The 21385-nt window shown below is 36.1% G+C and overlaps 1 protein-coding gene and 1 long non-coding RNA gene across 2 annotated transcripts; both read right to left on the minus strand.

The window, feature by feature from the left end:
* Nucleotides 1-426: 426 nt before the first annotated feature.
* Nucleotides 427-15296, minus strand: LOC311276384 (uncharacterized protein; the record flags this gene model as incomplete). The annotated part of the gene is made up of 7 exons (XM_084386020.1): nt 427-776; nt 5677-5838; nt 6145-6465; nt 6543-6872; nt 9875-9978; nt 11952-12084; nt 15164-15296. The coding sequence occupies 7 exons, from the start codon at nt 15294-15296 to the stop codon at nt 427-429; spliced, it is 1533 nt and encodes a 510-aa protein (XP_084242146.1).
* A 4541-nt stretch (nt 15297-19837) lies between these two features.
* Nucleotides 19838-21154, minus strand: LOC311276252. The gene is made up of 3 exons (XR_014625047.1): nt 21026-21154; nt 20093-20155; nt 19838-20014 (listed from the first exon to the last, which is right to left on the minus strand). It is a non-coding gene; the product is annotated as an uncharacterized lncRNA (long non-coding RNA).
* Between the last annotated feature and the right edge of the window lie 231 nt (nt 21155-21385).

Raw genomic sequence — 21385 nt, forward strand, 5'->3', positions numbered from 1 at the left:
CAAAGAGTCTGAGACTTTAGGGTTAGAAGTACTGCATTGGAAACACACCTTTCATCACCAGCTTCACCTCATAGCAGGTTTTTTCACTCACTCTGCACCGATACCATAATCCATCAGTGTTTACTGCATCCCTTATAAGCAGAGATCCATTCCCTAGTATTCTCGCTCTCTCATACAGAGGCCTCGGGTCTCTCTCTGTGCTGTTTGAGGGCTTGTGTGGAGGGCGATATTGGGCTATTTCTGTTGATTGGTGACCATGAAAGATTTTCCAAGTTACTTGATCAGTTCTGTATTGTAGAGGATGTTCAGAGCATGGCAGCAACACTGAAGAGTCTGGAGTCGCATGGACAGAATCCAAAGTTTTACACTCTGAAACCAGATAAAAATATTTATTACAACAGGTTTCCTGGCAGTTATTTGCTTGTTTCAGAAACTGGCATTCTCACCTTTGACCCTCAAGTTAAAAAGAGTTGCATTGAGGCAGTCCCGATCTTTGTAGACTTCACATTCATAATGTCCTTTATCGGATAAACTGATGTCTTTCAGGTAAAGTGTAACACTTCCAGCATCATTTCTCACAGACCATCTCTGATGCTCTAATGCTGGAGAGTTGTTTGAATACCTTAGGATGTCTTTAACCGGGTCGGTTCTGCGTAGTTCCACTGTCAGAGACTCCAGCGGGTGGGTTGTGGTTAGGCAAGAAATAGACATATTGTCACCCTGAACATAGTTTATGTTCAACTGAGGGACCTGCTCGCAGGGTCTCTGTGTCACCACTAAAAGGAAATAAAGAGCAAAACAAGACATACTGAGAGAGCCGAGACGTACTGAGAGCCGAGACATGGAAACCACAGCGTTTATAGAAATAGCAGCATTTACTTTTTACCAAGTGGTTCTACCTCTATATGTATTAATACATCTTATGAAATGAGAACAAAAAATCCACAACCCGATGAACTAGTGTCAGTATTTCCTGAAATTAAATTTTGAAAGTCAGTGTACAAAAAAGTTCAATTCATAAATAGACTTTGGAAACACTTTACAATACAGTACCATTTGTTAATGGTAGCTGATGCATTAACTAACATCAACTAACAAATGGGCAATATATTTGTTACAGTATTTATTCAACTCTGAAAATACAACTGTTCATTGTTAGTTCATGTCAGTTCAGGTCCAATAAATAATATTAAAAGATACAGTACAACTTCTGATTTTAAGAATGTGTTAGTAAATGTTGACATTAGAACTAACTAGATTAATAAATGCTTTAGAAGTATTGTTTATTGTTATAGTTCATATTAACTGATTGAGTAAACTAATGTTAACAAATAGAACCTTATTGTAAATGGCTACCAAGACTTTTATTTACATTTTCTACAAATGTAATGTCTGGACTTCTTTTGAATTTGAACCAAATCAACTAGACGTTATTAATGTAATCATAATTAATTGGTTGATTAATGCAGCTTAACCTTTGCAAACCAACATTTATTAAAACTGTTCATCATGATGGACTCAGTTGCATATTTTCTTTCGGTTACACTTTATTTTAAGGTGTCATTGTTACAGTGTAATTATATATTCAAGTACTGAGTAATATTATGCAACTACATGTACTATATGGTTAGGGTAGGATTAGGATTTGGTTGAGGGTTAGTTGCATGTAATTATGCAGAATTTACTGTTATTACTATGGTAAGTACATGTAACATACAGTACGTAACAAGGACACTGTAAAATAAAGTGTTACCTTTCTTTCTTTAAAAAAGGCAATGGTTACATATTTTTATACCAAAAAAAAATTGTAACAGCAATTTTCAAATTGCACATTCACTGTGTAAAAAATGAATGACAACATGTAAGCCATAATTACAGCTACATTTAAAACTGCTTTGAAACAATGTCCACTGTCAAAAGTGCTATATAAAATAAAACACACTTGACACTGATCGCATGTCACACCTATACGCCACATTTACTCACACAAAGTACACTGATATTATGCATATCTCATGTTTGTATGTTGGTCAAATTGATTTGATTTGATTTAATTTACTTTAATTCACTTACCTTTGCATTCTAATAAAGCTGCCATAAGAACAAATAGAATTTGGAAATATGAAGGCTGAAAACTCCCCATCATACACAGATGCTCACTGCAGGACAGCTGAACTCTATATGAGCAAAGGCCACATCACTTCACTTTAGCAGTCACTTAGTTGTTTTCAGTTACTCTAAATTTAATGCGGAAGTAAACAAAATCTAAGTAGGTGCTTATTGTGATAGTTTTTAGCTGTCATATTTGCAACCTTTAAATATTCCAATAGCAACTGTATTAGAAAGCTGCTATTAGAAGATTTAGAAGTTTGAAATTAAGAATAAAAAATAAAAATAATAACCCCATCACATCTTGTCAGTTTAAAGCAGCTTACTGCAGAATGACTGAACATGAGCACAAGCCACAATACCCTTTATATTAACACAGTTCATTTCAAACTGTCAAAGTAGGAAATGTGATCTATGCAAAATGTCAAACGTGCCATTTTCACACATTTTAAATCACTGAATCATTTTTCTACATTATTTTGTTATTATAAAACGATATAATAGTGCAAATAATTAATTCAACATACTATATAAACTAAGGCAGAGAATATTTAAATTTATGAGGTGTTTACTGTTGCTGTAAGGTTCATATTTCTGTGTTCAGTCCAATATCAGTACTGATATTTGTAACTGTATAAAGACAAAGACATTTTGAAGATCCATTATCCAGCGCTCAATTGTCTGTTTGTCTAAAACATGCATTGGCTACCGTATGTAGAAATACAAGTACAACTGTGATTATTTACTGTGAATAATAATAATAATCAGAAATAATCAAAAAATTCTTGAGCAGCAAATCAGCATATTAAAATTATTTCTGGCCTTGGATCTTGTGACACTGAAGATTGGAGTAATGGAGCTTCGCCATCACAGGAAAAATAAATAAATATATTCAAATAGAAAATGGATATTTTTAATTGTAGTAATATGTTGAATATTTATTTTGATCAAATAAATGCAGCCTTGGTGAGCAGAAGAGACTTCTTTCAAAAACATTTTTAAAAAATCTTACTGACCCCAATTTTTTGAACAGTGGAGTGTATTATAGATTTTTATTTATAATGTATGTTGGTATATTATTATTATTGCTATTATTCATCATTGAATGCCACATAACAGATTTGATTCGAATGAACAGTTGGAATATCATTATTATTAATTTCCCAACCAGGAGCAAAAAATCCATGTGAATAGATGGACTAGAATAGAAGTAGAACATAGATTATCACAAATTGCAGCAAGGGGACCCATATTTAAAACTTACAGCGTGAGATGCATCTAAGCTTACGATACTCCTACATCGTAAGTCATACACGCGTCACGGGTTACTCTTGTGGCGCAAGTCGACTTGTGTAGTATGGGTACGGTCGTCTGGCGGAAGCTAGTTATTTTAGATTATAAAGTTATAAATATGGGTATTTTTCTTACAAAAACCTATGGCTTCGCTTCAGAAGGCCTTTATTAACCCCCCAGAGCTGTGTGGAGTATTTTTTATCATGGATGAATGCACTTTTTGGGGCTTCAAATGTTCTCCAGCCATTCACTCCCGTTATAAAGTTTGGAGGAGACAGGACATTTTTTATTATAACTCTAATTGAATTTGTCTGAAAGAAGAATGTCATGTACACCTAGGATGGCTTGAGGGTGAGTAAATCATGGGGTAATTTTCATTTTTGGGTGAACTATCCCTTTAACAGCAATGAACTATTCTATAAATCAATAAAACTTTGTCACAATGACATTGTCATTCTTTTAAAGTGAACTTTTCCAAGACAAGCTAAAGTCTCATTTTTTTTATCACTTACATTTTTTAGAAGATTTTAATGTCATCACTACTACCTTGATTTTATATAGTTAACAAATGAAACTAATAAAAAATATATTTATAAAAGTATCATTAAATTACACTGAACACCTTGTAGTTTTACAACCTTGAGCAAAATACTTGTCAAACTGACCTATAAAAAAACTGTCAAACCTGTTACATTTCTTAAGGCATAATTATGTCTGAGAAAACAGACATGTTGCCCTCAAAGACTCTCACAGTAATACAAAAATATAGCAGTAACAGACAAAGAAACTTAAGTCTGTTTATAGAAGTGCAAATTGTGTCAAAATTGTGCGTAAATGCAGCTAGTTCTTTTAGCTGTCCATGGCTATAAAATTCACTGACAGTTAAAGTTATATTTAAATTGTTTTATTTAAAAAAAAAAATGCATAGAAAAAGCATTTTCATAGTAATACTAAGCCATTCATGAAATTAGCGATAAAATACATACTAATAGTTTCAGCTATGAATGTCTAATAATGTCTTCAAATTTCTAATTCTTGTATCAGATCAGTGTAATCTGTGTCATGCTATGACTGTCTCTTACAAAACAAATTTCAGTCACAGTCTGTCTGGTATGATAAAAAAAGAAAAAAAGAGAAAAGATTGATCAAGTATATTAAAAACTTTGCAACTACATGTCAACATTATAGTATAGTAGACTGTCTGCTTAATATCTGCTAACTCTTTATTGTGACGGTCCTCCAACAGACATTCTACTGACTATAAGTAACTTTCCAACTATATGTCAACTTATTCTAACCCTAACTCTACCAGTCTACTAATACTCTACTAACACTCTAATGAGAGTTAGTAGACATGTAGGTGCAACGTTATTTATAGTCAACAGAATGTGTTAAAGGGACCATCAAAATAAAGTGAAACCAAAATCTTTAAGTTCAGATATGATGTCATAATAATAATAAAAAACATTACACAGAGTATTTACACATTTTTTATCATTAATATCAATTTATATACCTTTAATATAAATTGCAACAGATGGCTAAATTACTAAATTAGGACTTTATCAAAGACATTATTAATAATAATAATAATTCGTTTAAATCATCATACATCTGATCTCATTTGCATGCAGAAGCTTCTGTTTGTTCACACCAACTGTTGGAAGAGAGTTCAAAAATTAATTTGAAGTAAATGTATTGTTTGAATCATGTGCACATTTGCAGATGTGTGCATACTCCATTTATATGTGCAGCCATGTTATGAAGTGAGTTAAAAGTTTACAAAAATGGCTATGCAAGCTAGATACAGCATATCTTGTGATGTGGTTTACAAAATTACACCAGTCATCATGTGTTGCAGTAACTTACAGGTGGTTGAGAATAGAACGGGACATCAAACCCTGCAAGAGAAAGACTTTTATTCAATACACTTCATACAAGTAAATTGTACATATTTTGAAAGGACTTATAATCATATATGAATATCAATTACCTCCTGAAATTTCAGAATAAGATACAGAAGACCAGCAGTCCAATTCAACTACAAGATATAAATATATGTAGTAAGTGATCAAGTTCTATATTTGTATTTACGCACTGGTTAGTTTATAACTGGTCAGTTGAGTATAAAATTATTGTAATGGTGTATTACAATTTACACATAAAATGTAAGGTGTTCGGGTTCTCTTCTTTCCAATAAGCCATTATATTATTTAAACCATTCTGTTAAAGAACAATTCAACAGTCTTTTCAAGACCCCAGTTGTGGACTTACTTTGGCTGTTGCTTTTGATCTTTCCTTTTTTGAAATAAAGAATCACACAGACAATCAGTGTTATGAGGACACACAGAGACACTATTGTGACCATCACTACTGCTATCAGATTAGCTGTTGCTGCTGCAGGACTGTCAGATTGGGTTGGAGCATCTGTGATCACTAGAGAAAAAAATAAACTTATGAACATCAATCAGTTTGATTGGGTTATTTTTTATCACACACATAGGCATTTGTCTTGCCTATGGCTAACAATATTGTGGAAAGTTAATTGGTTATATAATTGCAAAACCCACAGACAGTCATATAGGGTAAACAGTAGTAATGATTTATGAATAAAAATAAAAATAAATGGAGATACAAGGTTTCCACCTGACATAGCATTTAGCTTAAAATCTTAAATGTGAATATTTGTCAGAGAGTCTGCATTGAGATTTTAGGGTTAGAAATATTGCACTGGAAACACACCTTTCACGACCAGCTTCACCTCATAGCAGAGTTTTTCACTCACTCTGCACTGATACCATGATTCATCAGTGTTTACTGCATCCCTTATAAGCAGAGATCCATTCCCTAGTATTCTCGCTCTCTCATACAGAGGTTTCGGGTCTATCTCTGTGCTGTTTGAGGGCTTGTGTGGAGGGCGATATTGGGCTATTTCTGTTGATTGGTGACCATGAAAGATTTTCCAAGTTACTTGATCAGTTCTGTATTGTAGAGGATGTTCAGAGCATGGCAGCAACACTGAAGAGTCTGGAGTCGCATGGACAGAATCCAAAGTTTTACACTCTGAAACCAGAGAAACATATTTATTACAACAGGTTTCCTGGCAGTTATTTGCTTGTTTCAGAAATTAGCATTCTCACCTTTGACCCTCAGGTTAAAAAGAGTTGCATTAAGGCAGTCCCGATCTTTGTAGACTTCACATTCATAATGACCTTGATCAGATAAACTGATGTCTTTCAGGTAAAGTGTAACACGTCCAGCATAATTTCTCACAGACCATCTTTGATGCTCTAATGCTGGAGAGTTGTCTGAATACTTTAGGATGTCTTTAAACGGGTCGGTTCTGCGTAGTTCCACTGTCAGAGACTCCAGCGGGTGGGTTGTGGTTAGGCAAGAAATAGACATATTGTCGCCCTGAACATAGTTTATGTTCAACTGATGGACCTGCTCGCAGGGTCTCTGTGTCACCACTAAAAGGAAATAAAGAGCAAAACAAGACATAATGAGAGAGCCTAGACATGGAAACCACAGCGTTTACAGTAATAAACACTACAGCATACTGTTCACCAACTGGTTTTACCTCTAAATGTATATTAATACATTGTCTGAAATGAGAACCAAAAAATTCACAACCCAATGAACTACTGTCAGTATTTCCTGAAATTATCATTTTGAAAGTTAGTGTACAAAAATATTAAATTCATAAATAGACTTTGGAAATTTGTTAATTTGTCCCATTTGTTAATGTTAGTTAATGCATTATCAACTAACAATGATCATTATTTGTCACAGTTTTTATTAACGTTTCTTAATAAAAATAAAAATAAAAATGTTGGTAACAGTTTATTTTTCGATAGTCCACTTTGGACATTCTACTAACTATAAGTAACTTTGCAGCATCATGTCAACTAACTGTCATAAGAGGATTAGTAGACTGTCTGCTTAATATTTGCTAACACTTTATTTTGTTGGTCCCCCAACAGACATTCAACTGACTATAAGTAACTTGGCAACTAGGGCTGGGCGATATGGCTGAAAACTGTATCACGATATAAGTGTTTCATATCGGTCGATATCGATAATTATTGATATTTTTTATGACATATTTAAAATAAGGACCAGTCCAGGAGACAAATACATTACATTTAAAGATTTTTTATTTTAAACTTTCTGATTATAATCCCATCAGTTATAAAGGCAGAAATGTCAACACGACCATGGAAAACACTCACTCAAATAATTAGTCTAAAATCTGAATGAACACTTAACAATTATCTCTTAACATTAAGGTGCAAAATGAAAGAATACGTAAGAAATGCTTTATAAAGGGGTGGGCGATATGGCAAACATATAATATTACGATTTTTTTCAGGAAAATCACGATTAATGATTTTATCACGATTCTTTTTTATGTTGGTTTTACTATTTTGTGGCTGTTTTTAAAATATGGACATTAGTTTGGCTGTAATGCTCAAAGCCTTAGGTAACAAAATGTAAAATAAAAAAGAATGGCAGACAGGGGCGAAGATAAAAAAGTTCTCATTATGTTCTTTGTTATTAAATATTAAGATCAAAGATACACATTACACGTACACACAACCTAATATACAGATTAAATAAACAGTGCTTTATGTTTTCAGCTACAGTAGGTGTATTTAACAGTAGCATTGAAGAAAGTAATTAAATGAACAAATATGAAAATAAAACAAAACAGACTTCACTGTATAAATTATACATTGATACTTATTAAAGCTACTATTAAAGTTATCAGTCAAGAGCAGTGAATGATTTTCTCTTTGCATTTTGTTGTTTTATTAACATTAAAGGGATAGCTCTGTTTACTGTTTGGATAGCCACATTCTTCAAAATATTAATATTTGAAAATATAAGAAGGAAATTAATACAGGTTTGGAACAACATTAGAGTGCGTAAATAATGAGAGAATTTTTATTTTTGGGTGAACTATCCCTTTAAGGACAAGCGGCAGCGTGTTTACTATTACTATACTGTCTCTTTAAGAGCTGCGCGCGACGCGTCTAATATACACGCATTTGACAAGCAGATTTTCTCTCAATTTTCTCAAGTTTGCTTTCACTTTAGACATATCCGACTAGTTTATGTAAACCTTGTGTGTATATAACAGTATTAGCACAATAAGACTCGAAATATAGTCCAGTATCCAGGCGCTGGTAGACAGAGTGCATGTGAGCTTCACATGTACGCGCTGAGAAACGCACACGTTAAAACAGCTCATAAGCACGCGAATAACAGAGAAACTGACGATGGTCTTGCATAATTTGCAGACGACATGGTCTGACTACGGTCAGACTTGAAGTCAGGCGAGCTGACTTTTCCTGTTTTATCAACAATCGCTGTATCACTACACGCCGGTTCTGTTACTGAAGAATCCAACACGAGACAACAATATTGCGCAACCATACTGACTGGCTGTTGCGTGTCACCCCCTACGTTGCAAGGTTACCAGAGAGTTGAGTGCCTTTGTTCATGCAACCAAATTTGCTTTCGCAACCTCTGGTTTCTTCCGACGAAGAAAAAAAAAAATTATCGAACGTTTTATCGAACGCATTTTTTATTGATATTGATTACGTGTCTATCGCGATACATATCGTTATCGTTTTATCGCCCAGCCCTATTGGCAACTACAAGTCACTTTATTCTACTGACCCGAACCCTAACACCTTACCATAACCTACCAGTCTACTGACAGTCTACTACAGTCTACTAATACTTTAATGAGAGTTAGTTGACATGTAGTTGAAAAGTTACTTATAGTTAGTATAATGTCTAAAGTGGACTATCGAAATAAAGTGTAACCAAAATGTTTATTGTTAGGTCATGTCAGCTCAGGTCCAATGAATAATATTAAAAGATACAGTACATCTTTTGATTTTAAGAATGTGTTTGTAAATGTTGAAATTAATTAACTAAAATTAACTTATTAAATCAAATTAATATTATTAATAAATGGAGTATTGTTTATTGTTATAGTTCATGTTAACTGCGTAAGTAAACTAATGTTAACTAATGGAACCTTTTATAAAGTGTTATTTAGACTTTTATATACATTTTCTAAAAATGTATTGTCTGGAGTAATGCAGTTTAATCTTTGCACACCAACGTTTATTAACTGTCCATCATGATGGACTCAGTTACACATATTCTTGCTTTAAGAAGGGAAATGTTAACAGCAATTTCCAAACTTAACGTTCACTATGTAAAACATGAATGACAACATTTAAGTCATTATTACGGCAATATTTGTTCTATAAAGCTGCTTTGAAACAATGTCCACTGTGAAAAGTGCTCTATAAATAAAACACACTTGACTTGACACTGATCATATGCATGTTACACCTACGCCACATTTACACACACAAAGTACACTGATATTATGCATATCTTTTGTTTGTGTGTTGGTTAAAGGAATTTGATGTAATTTAATGGCACTTACCTTTGCATTCTAATAAAGCTGCTATTAGAACAAATAGAATTTGGAAATATGACGGCTGAAAACTCCCCATCATATACAGATGCTCACTGCAGGACAGCTGAACTCTATATGAGCAAAGGAAACATCACTTTACTTTAGCAGAGTTATTTTCAGTTACACAATTTAATGCGGAAGTAAACAAGATCTAATAATGTGCTCATTTAGAGGCCTTTAGTGAGATTTTGTATGTGATGGGGAAAGTTGCATCATATTTGCAACTTTTAAATCTTTTAGTTGCAGCTCTAGAAAGCTGTTATTAGACATAAAGCTGCTATTAGAAGATATAAGTTGGAAACATGAAGAGTGAAAAAATGGCATCGCATTGACAGTTTGAAGAAGCTCACTGAAAAACGACTGAGTATGAGCACAAACCACAAGACGTTTTATCTTCACATAGTTGTTTTCAAGATTCCAAAGTAGGAAATGTGATTGTGCAATGTCAGAGACATGCAAATTTGCACACATTTCAAATCACAATCAATTTGCTACAATATTTTGTTATTTTAAAACAATATAATAGTGCAAATAATTAATTCAACAATCAAAAATTACAGTACAGAATATTTAAAATGTTTTTGAGTACTGTTGCTGTAAGGTTCACATTTGTGTGTTCAGTCCAGTAGCAGCATTACCACCTGTATAAGGACAGACATTTTGAAGATCCAGAATCCGATGCTCAATTGTACCATTTGTCTATATGTCTATGACATGCATCAACAAGTATGTATAAAATAGAAGTACAACTGTGCTATCGAGCGGGTACAAATAAATTTGCCTTTTTGCTTCGGAGTCGGAGTACTACTATACTACTGCTACTACTACTACTGCTATTACTGCTCTGGATTCTTAACTGAGAGTGTGTTCTTAAGAGCTTACTGTTCTTCAGGGAAGAAGCCTCTCCGATTGGTGTTGGTGTGACGGCACTTTCAGCAGTGGTCATGATCTCCTAAGAGCTTTCAAAACAGCTGTTTTCACAGCTCTTAAGAGTGTTGTGCCTTCAATGAGTTTGCTGTTCATTCAGCTTATAAGAGGTTGCGCCTTCAATGACTGTGAGTGCACACAACAGGCTGTACTAAATTCCTAGTTGTTGTGCCGTGGCCATTTTCCCTGTGCACTTCAGCACCAGAGAGAGCTAAATTTCCATAAAAGAGCATACACCGGTTTGACACTGCGTCTTTTTAAAGAAAAACACTTTTTTGTGTTTCTGGACGCGATCGTTTCCTATCCTCATTTGACGGCCACGATCACTGTTTCACATGCCTGGGCATAAGCATGCTTTGTTTGTGGGTGGTTCATGTTGTTGTGGCAAAAACAATAATTAAGCAATCATCATCACTGCATAAGAGACACCAAGATTCAAATTGTATTTTAAAAGATATTTATTCTCTTCACCAAAATCACAGCAGCTACCCCATGACGTGAGCAAGACCTGACCCCCAGCCCAGGAAATTCCCTTCTTATACTCCTTCTTCAAGGTCTTTCCTCTGTAGTTTTCCACTCACCCAGCATGGCCACATCTAGCTGATTTAGAATAGAGTGACCCCTCTAACCCCCCTTGGCTAAATTATCTTCCATACCTAAAGAGTTAAAGGTTCTTAACCATTTGCCTTACTGTGTGTGCCAGGTGCACAAATATACATAAATTCCAGAAGAGAAACGAATGCTTAAAACCACACAATGTCTAAGAAAGTGAAAGAAAAAAGTAAAATAAAAAATAATAATAATGATAAGCCCCACTCCTCTAGCGCATCGTAAACATGCTAAGACTGCATTAACGCCGCTGGGATTGCTCCATATGAGGCCGCTTCAGCACTGGCTTCACGGCCGAGTCCCGAGATGCAGCTACATGGCAAGCACATACTGGTCCGTACGGACAGTACTGAGACCGTTTTGTACATCAACTGTCAGGGTGGTCTACGCTCTCGCCGCATGTGGCAACTTGCCTGCCATCTCCTCCTTTGGAGTCAGAAGCATCTGAGGTTGCTTCGGGCCATTCTCATCCCAGGCATGTTCAACCGTGCAGTCGACGAGCTCTCACGACAGCATACGCTTCCGGGAGAGTGGCGACACGAAACCCCCGGTCGGTTTAGCTGATTTGGAGATGCTTCGGAGCCGCACAGGTAGACCTGTTTGCCTCTCCAGACACGTCACATTGCCAGTTGTTTTACTCCCTGACCGAGGGGACCCTCGGCACAGATGCGCTGGCACACAGCTAACCCTGGGGCCTACGCAAGTATGCGTTTCCCCCAGTGAGTCTTCTCGCACAGACACTGTGCAAAGTCAGAGAGGACGAGGAGCAGGTTTTTCCAGTTGCGCCCTATTGGCCCAACTGGACCTGGTTCCCAGAACTCATGGTCCTCATGACAGCCCCTCCCTGGTGTATTCCTCTGAGGAAGGATCTGCTTTCTCAGAGACGGGGCACCCTATGCGAAGGTTTTAGGTGGATTTTAGCTGGATTACCCCAAGTGGTGGTAGACACCATAACTTCAGCTAGAGCCCCCTCTACGAGGCGCCTCAATGGATTGAAGTGGAACCTGTTCACTGAGTGGTGTTACTAACATATGCTGTGACGATGCACAGAGGCTCATCTGGTCTGTCACCCTATATCCTGAAGCTAACATTATTGTCAGGTAATGTATTTCTCTGAAGATACGCTGGCGATTAGAAGTATAAGCAGCTTATCAATGGGGGCAGCCTGAGGCTTTACAGTTTCTAAATGTTTTCATTGTTGCTCTCTCTCTCTCTCTCTCTCTCTCTCTCTCTCTCTGAAGATATGTGGTGATTTTTTCACATATACAACTTAAGGAATTATTGAACATTTCACATGTGTGAGATGACTTGTGACACTTCAAATGTCTAATTATTTTACATACCCCTGATAAATCAAAAATATACTTTAAGTTCAAGTCAAGTTCCACAGACCATCGATGTAGAATATTTGTTTTTATTAAGACTTTAAATATTTAATTTAAACAATCTTTTAATTTAAAAGATCTCATTTAAACATTTAAGATTTAATTTAAACGTTTAAGATTATACTTTGAAATAAATTTAGCACTACAACACAATGTCTCATCCTGGTCACTGAAGTCATCCTGGTGTGAGAAACACTTCAGGAACCATTCTAAGATTTTACATTTAACTTATTGTATTTTTGCAATCCCCTTTCATACGTGGTTTGGACATCTGTATGTTAGGTGCTACTTCTTCAACTCTCTGAAAATGTAAGGTGTTTTTTATATATATTTTTTTTGTTTATCTAAAACTAAAATAATTGGTTCAGTAGATTTTTAGTAAGATATTTATTTTATATATATATATATATATATAATAATCTTTTCATTTATATTCTTTTAAAGAACAGAATGTTTTTTTCAACTTTAGTTAGTGTGAAATATACATCATTATTAGAAAACCTCTTCTTCTGTTTACTTTGTTTTCATTGGACTTGTCTGCCTGTCTTCATGTCACGTGTCATCATCATTATCAGTTCTTCTGTATCACTTGGGTTTAGTTAATCATCATCATCATCATCTACATCACCTGTGTTCTGTTAATCGGTGTTCATCTGTGTTTGATGTCTGATCTTTTAATTAATAGTGACGTTATCCACACAATAACAAATATATGACAGCAGTAGTTGCATAAAAGAAAACACAGTACAGTTGATTAAGAAAGGCTCTGCTGTAAGTGTATTATGAAGAGCTGGAGTCTAAGCAGATAATTAAATATAATCCCTTTCTTGATACTAAACCTTTTACTAAAACAGGAAAGCAAGTATGACACATATTTTCTGCATGCATGTTTAGGACTATTAACTGCATGCTCCTTTGTGTTGCCATTGGTATATTACAGTACAGTGTATACATTTAGATTTTTTTAATTATTTTATTATTCTTGTTTATTTTTAACTGCAATTTAGAACAGTGGTTCTCATAACAGGCTCTGGGGTTCACTTGGGAGACTTCTGGAGAAGGAGGGGATGACTTAAAGGTATTTAAATTAATATATTATTATTTATATAATAAAAATGTATTATATTATTAATATATTACAAGTATCTAACTTAAAATGCTAACAAAAAACATACAATCAAAATATGAACAGAATTTTTTTTCCTTTAAAAAAATATTGTCTTTCTTGAAGAACATACAGTTTCCTTTATAATCTTTTTTGCAGAGATCACCATAAATTCACCCAAAAATCTATATGGTTTAATGTAAACAATTATTATACAGCACATGTTTGGTATCATTTGAAATGTCTCAGTGCAACTGATAAAATAGTCTCATTCCCACAGAAATAAACCAAAAGGTAATAAATGTTTTTAGAGTTTACAGATATTTTGCTTACTGTGGAGGGTGTGCCCTTTCTCAGGGTCTTTCTTGCAAATTACCTGCTGCCCCCAATAAGCTGTAAACTACCCAGGTCTACGATCTTGATTAATGCAAATTTTAATTGCTAGTTCATGCCCCCATTTGGAAGATGTTTTGTCTTGGTCTGGGTATTTAAAGAAATGTTGCAAAAGGCTGTATTGGCAAACAATTTCCCAATACTGAATAAGAGACAAACAGGTATCAATTGTCTTTAACAATTATTTATTCCCTTGCAAGGAAAGGTCAGCAGTCATACAGTCATTACAAAGTGCCTGCAGAGTGTGACAACGAGTGGGGGGCATCCTTCATGCTTTATAGTCCTGGCTCCCCCAAAATATGATTCTCGAGGCTAAATGAAGATATGTCTCAGCCATAACTAACACATTGTTTAGTTTTGTCTATCATATTGTACCCTTGAATAGAGACCATCTGTCTCGGTCATACACTTAGTCACACAATAACTTTTGTCAGGTCATCTACAAGAACATACACATACATATATTCATAAGGGTATATATCGACACTACATTCATCTGATTATCATCATATTTCTACGATTCTATGAATATAAGAAAATGCAAACATATAGAATATATACAATTTCTTCCGCAAGGCTCAGCACCATTCTGTATTGTTACATTTGAATTTATTCTGATTTACAGTCTGAAATTATGAATTCTGGTAGATTACGTTAAATCTAAGTTAGGGCCATGAGTCCATTAGTCCATGAGGGCTCATTCCACTCTCACACACCTTTGCGAGATTCTGCAATTTCCGTGTGGAACCGGTTTCTTCCCATGTGTTGGGTACAAACAAGCAATGTGCGGGAAGGCTGGCTTAGTGTCTCGCTTTCAGCACCATGAGTAGGGGATACGAGCACCTACTTTACTCTTCAGGTGAGTTCCACACTTGGCGAGCCCTGGATCGAGTTCCTCCAGCATCCTTCGGCAGTCAGATGCGGCAGAGGCGTCTGACGCCAGGCCCAGTACTCGAGTTGCATACCCCATCGGTCAGCCCTTGTACTGGGCTAGATGCCCATATGCTGCGATTCCCTCTTGGTAATCCAATATGTGTATTCTTCCCTGTCGGACTAGGTACGCTTCCTCAGCATTAACAACACTGATGTTGTAGTGTATGCCGTTAGGGACCAAGGGAGGTGATCCAGGATAATCCCAAGAGTGTCTTTTGTTAATCCAAATAACAAGAATTGGGGTACTATTTACACGTATGTGAATATGGTTATATAAAAAATAAAATAAAAAAAATGGGATAAAATATTTACACAAATATTTACAAATGTGTAATGTCCTTATTTAAAGAAAACTGATAGGTGGATTTGTAAAAGAAGCGTGTTATGATATTCGTTGATATGAGCACTTATCACCAAACATACACAACAGTGTCTTCATTACTCCGTCAACACCCATGCAGTCTTACCAAAACAACATAAATGATAAAGACAATTAAACTTCTTGAAATATAAACTGTATTAATGTCTGGGTGTGGAAATAATTGTAAAACACTGTAAAAATTGTATATTGCGCCAACAGGCGTCTGACACACAGACTAGGTGATGATATCACATCTGCATCTCATTGTAACAACTGGTCATGGCTGAAATAAAAATGGGAATAGAGAACCGAAGCACTCTTCCTGTGAAACGACATGTAAAGTGAACAGCATGATCATCTTCATGGTAAGCCTTGTCCCTTCCATCCCATTGGTATGGAGGACTTTTATTATGTGGGCTTTTGTGGAGCGCAGGGGCAGGTAATGGCTGCATGAGGGCAGTTGACAAAAGGGCACGCAAGCTTACCAGCACCTGCGTCTCCAACACTCTTAACAGCGCACCCCATTGGGACCCCAATACGAAAGTATCGACCTAACGTCGATCGTGACTGACTGAATGAGAACATCCCTAAAAGAGGGAATGGAGACGTTACATTGCTCCTGCCACAACCCTGAACCACTGCTGAATGGCCGGGATCCCTGTCTCGGATCCTCAGCATAAACCGTAACGAGTGAGTTGTCGGTCAATTTATAAACCGGTATGAACCGGTCATGAATGTGACTGACTAAATGGTAACACATTGCTTCTGTTATGTAGAATTGTTGTCTACACAATATCTACTGTATTATTTACTTAGATGTTCTAAGTAAAGCATAAGAGCATGGCTTAGTTCAGTGTTATATTATTTGAGTAAAATGTACTGCTAGATGAGGCGAGCTAGATGAACCCAAGTGCAGTTTATTGATGTGAAAACAGATACAAACGTAGACGTGGAAAACTAAACTAAAGCATGACTCGACTTGATAAGTAACCATGAACATAAACTTCTGCATAAACATGAGCATTCACATGAACTTGAGCTAGACAAGGACTCACCAAACAGCGGTTTACAGGGAACAAAGCTAGACCAGGAACAATGGAAACATGAGGGTTATTTATACACAAAGACTAATGACTAACAAGGAACACTTGTGAAAAATCAAACAATGAACCAATCACAAAACAGAACAGAGAAACACATTACGCAAAACTGGCCAGGCCTGTAAAAAGGGAGAGGATCTGGATAATGGCCTGGACTCTGGAGTGGTGGCGGACCCGGGCCGTGGAAAAGTGGGTGAAACCATGGAGAGTGGAGCACTGGCAGACCTGCATCATGGAGTCATGGTAGACCTGGACCATGGAGTAGTGGCAGGCCTGGTCTTCGGAGCAGTGTAGGGCCAAGCTCCGCATCCGCTGGACTCTGGCTTGGTGGCCACGACGGCTGGAGGCTCGGGCGTGGCGGTCATGACATGAAGGGGCTCTGGCGTGGCGGCCATGATGTGACAAGTCTCAGGCTTGGTGCTCATTGGTATTAAAAAATGTTGGCTGAGCAGCCCTGATGGCCCTGACATGATGAGGCTATGGCATGGCGGCCATGACATAAGAAGGCTCAGTCTGATGACCATGACGTGAACAGGCTCTGGTGTGGCAGGCATGACGTAAAGAGTCTCTGGTTTGGCAGGCATGAGGTAAAGAGGCTCTGGCGTGGCAGGTACTGTTGGATTGCAGGGCCCCTCATCCAAAATTCCCACAGTAAATGAAGAACCACTCAACTAGAGTGCAAAGTCAATATACTGGGCCAGAGTCCAGTGAGGGGTTTGAATGGGGCATTAAATAAGCCAGGTGCTCCTCTAATCCGGCTCCTCATTAAAACCACATGACACAATCCACAAAACTCCTCCACGTAGTTTTCCATGGGACGATTCCCCTGGTGTAAATGCAGGAGACAAACTGCTGGGTTCATAGTAGACTGTCTAGCTTTCTGTAAGTAGAGTCAACTGAAGGTCAGCTTGATGAACCCTAATGTAATTTATTGATGTGAAAACAGATACAAATGAAGAGGTGGAAAACTAAACTTGTAACATGACTCGACTTGAAAAGTAACCATAAACGTAGACTTAATCATACACATGAGCATTAACATGAACTTGTCCTAGACATGGACTCACCAAACAGCAGTTTATGTGTGTGTGTGTGTGTTTATATGTATGTATGCACATTTATATTGGGACATATTTCTTGCACTTATTTGGAAACGACTGCTATTTCTTTTTGATTAGTTAGAAATGAAATGCATTTCATTGGCTTTATTCTTTGCTCAATGACAATAAAGTTGAATTTAATGTAGAAATAATACTACAAGTAACTTCAGTCATGATTGAACACAATTATCTAGGTAGAAGTTTGTTAAATTGTTTATTGCAATAAAAACATATTAAAGAAGTAGGGGCTGAAAAAAGAATAAAGGTAAACAAAACAGTTTGGTGTATTGGGTGTAAATGCAGAAAATTCTTTTAACAGTCTATGGCTATAAATTTCACTGACAATTGAAGTTGTATTTAAATTGTTTTATTTGTTAAAATGATATGTAGATAGTAATGGAGTGATAATAATAATAATAATAATAATAATAATAGAAATGCCTCTGAGATTTAAAAGATGTTTTGCATTGCCTTCCTTGTTATACTAACATAAAGAAAGTGGAAGAACTTTTTTTAACGAAGTTCCAGATCACGTTGGTAAGACACTGTTTGTTTGTTTGTTCACTTAATTTTACTGAAGATTAATTTTTAAACAAGACACAGTTCAACGCACGCTTTTCAGAGATACTGAAGATAAAAGATGCTGTGCTGACTATATTGGATCCGACAGTAATAGTGTCACTATTGCCTTGTCTGTTACAGATCATGTAATATATACTCACTTTACTTTCACTTTACTTCAAATTATTTAAGATGAATATAAGAATGACAGTACGACAAACAATGGTACATTTACTCATCAATTGTTTAAACAAAATACCGCAAGTTATCCTTTGTCCACTGTGGTAACTCCAAGTACTACATGGCTGAATTGCACCGGTCGCCATTTTTCAACATCAGATGTTTTCAAAACATTTCCACATTTGTAATGGCGGGGATGTATACTATTATTTTAATATGCAAAACCGTTACCCAATCATAGCAGTGGGTGTTTACTTCCAAGTCTTGAAAGCGGCACCCCTATCAAAATGTGATCAAAAGAGTGTTTCAAAAGAGGGTAAAAAAACTGAATAGACAATAGCCTATTAGTTCTAAATTAGGATGTTTTTAATGAAAAATTCTTGCTAACATTATAAGTAGACCTCAAAGAACATCATAGAATAATAATTTAAAAAAAAGCATTTTAATTGATAAAGTATATTAAAAAAAAAATCTGTTATATGAAATCATATTATAAAACATTACACAGAGTATTGCCCAAAACATTTGTGTATAACTGACTCTACCCCTGTAATGTAATTTGTGATACTAAATGAGGACTTTCTCAAAGACTTATACAAAAAAATTACACCAGAAAAAAGCACATTAAAACACAGTAATTAATTTAAATCATCATACATCTCATCTGGTTTGCATGCAGAAGCTTCTGTTTGTTTACACCAACTGTTGGATGATAAAGAAAGACTTTTATTAAAACACTTGATCAAGTACATTTGTTGTATATATTTTTTAAGGACTTACCATAAATATCACTTACTTCCTGAAATTTCAGAATAAGATACGGAAGACCAGCAGTCCAATTCAACTACAAGATACAAAAGTAAGCACTTTACCATGTGATCAACTTCTATCATTATGATTTGGCATAAAAGTTACAATAAAGTCCTTTTTTTCAACATGGGGGCTCTCATCACCAAAATTAATTTCAACACACTCAGAAGAACATTAAAATCCTAAATACATTTACATTGGTTGCTTTCCCTTTCTGACAGTAACAGCAAATCTTACAATTGCAATAAGAACATCAATTGAATTCACTCATTTGAAAGAAAATAGCAGCAAAATAAACAAATGTAAGTTCAGTGTAGCAGATCTAGGTTTCTGATTGGATTAGACCACAGTACTATATGTTTAGGATCTCTTCTTTCCAATAAGATAGTAAGACATGCTGTTAAAGAACAATTCAACAGTGTTAAACTTTTCAGGACCCCAGTTGTGGACTTACTTTGGCTGTTGGTATTGCATTTTTTGAAATAAAGAATCACACAGACAATCAGTGATATAAGGACACACAGAGACACTATTGTGACCATCACTACTGCTGTCAGATTAGTTGTCACTTCTGCACTCGCATCAATGTTGCCCTCAGTCTGGACAACAGGACTGTATGCTGAGGTTGAAACATCTGTGATCACTAGAGAAAAGATAAACTTAAATCAGTCAGTATGATTAGGTTATTTTTTTATCACACACATATAGGTGCTTGTCTTACTTGTGGCTAACAATGTTGTGGAAAGTGTTTCCAATGTTGCAGTTGAATAAAACTTCTCTTCACCTATAATGAAAGTGCAAAAATTATTTCTACAGTATGAAAAGTATCACATTTTAGAACATATTTAGACAATATTACAAATGTTAAGCCACATTTTCCAGCTAATATAAAACATTAACTTTGCACAAGCTTGTTTAAACATGCACACATTCACAATTATTACAGTATATTACCAAAGAGACACTGTGAACTCATGCTGTAATCTGTCAGGTGCAGATACAGAGAAATGGTGCGGAATCAGATGTAGGCTTTTTGTTCTTTTTTTAAACACGTACGCACACAGGAACCATAACCACTCCATTGGGGAAAAGAAACAGGGTAACTCTTTTTTTTTCTCCACCCTGACCGACAGAAACCAAATAAACTGGACCGGAAAACAAAACACTAAACATAGTTTTAAAACACACAGGACAGAGGACAAGGAGATTAAACAGGAAAGGTAATAATGAGGGAGATGAACAACAAACTAACAAGGGGTTACAAGATAGAAGAGCTCATGGCACAAGTAACCCAACAGAGCTGTGTGCTCACACAGACATGAAACAAGATAGGCGGGGTGTCAAGGTCCTGTTGTCACGGTGTGGGTTTTGTGTCTTATTCCTTGATCTTGTCTGTCATGTAATTCCCTGCTTGTCATGTGATCCTGCCATGTGTCTTGTCCCATGTTCAGCTGTTCCCCGTTATGTTGATTAGTCTTCCCAGGTGTTTCAGTTTTACCACGCCCCTTTGTTATCTTGTTTAGCTTGTGTTCCCTTGTATTTAAGCCCTGTGTTTTAGTTCAGTCCTGCTTAAGCACAACTAGCACAACTTTTTTTGTATTTTAATGTAATCAATGTCTGTCAAAGGGTTAGAAATATTGCATTGAAAACACACCTTTCACGACCAGCTTCACCTCATAGCAGGTTTTTTCACTCACTCTGCACCGATACCATGATCCATCAGTGTTTACTGCATCCCTTATAAGCAGAGATCCATTCCCTAGTTTTCTCGCTCTGTCATACAGAGGCCTCGGGTCTCTCTCTGTGCTGTTTGAGGGCTTGTGTGGAGGGCGATATTGGGCTATTTCTGTTGATTGATGACCATGAAAGATTTTCCAAGTTACTTGATCAGTTCTGTATTGTAGAGGATGTTCAGAGCATGGCAGCAACACTGAAGAGTCTGGAGTCGCATGGACAGAATCCAAAGTTTTACACTCTGAAACCAGAGAAACATATTTATTACAACAGGTTTCCT

The sequence above is a fragment of the Rutilus rutilus genome (assembly GCF_951802725.1).
Source record: "Rutilus rutilus genome assembly, chromosome: 17".
NCBI lineage: Eukaryota > Metazoa > Chordata > Actinopteri > Cypriniformes > Leuciscidae > Rutilus > Rutilus rutilus.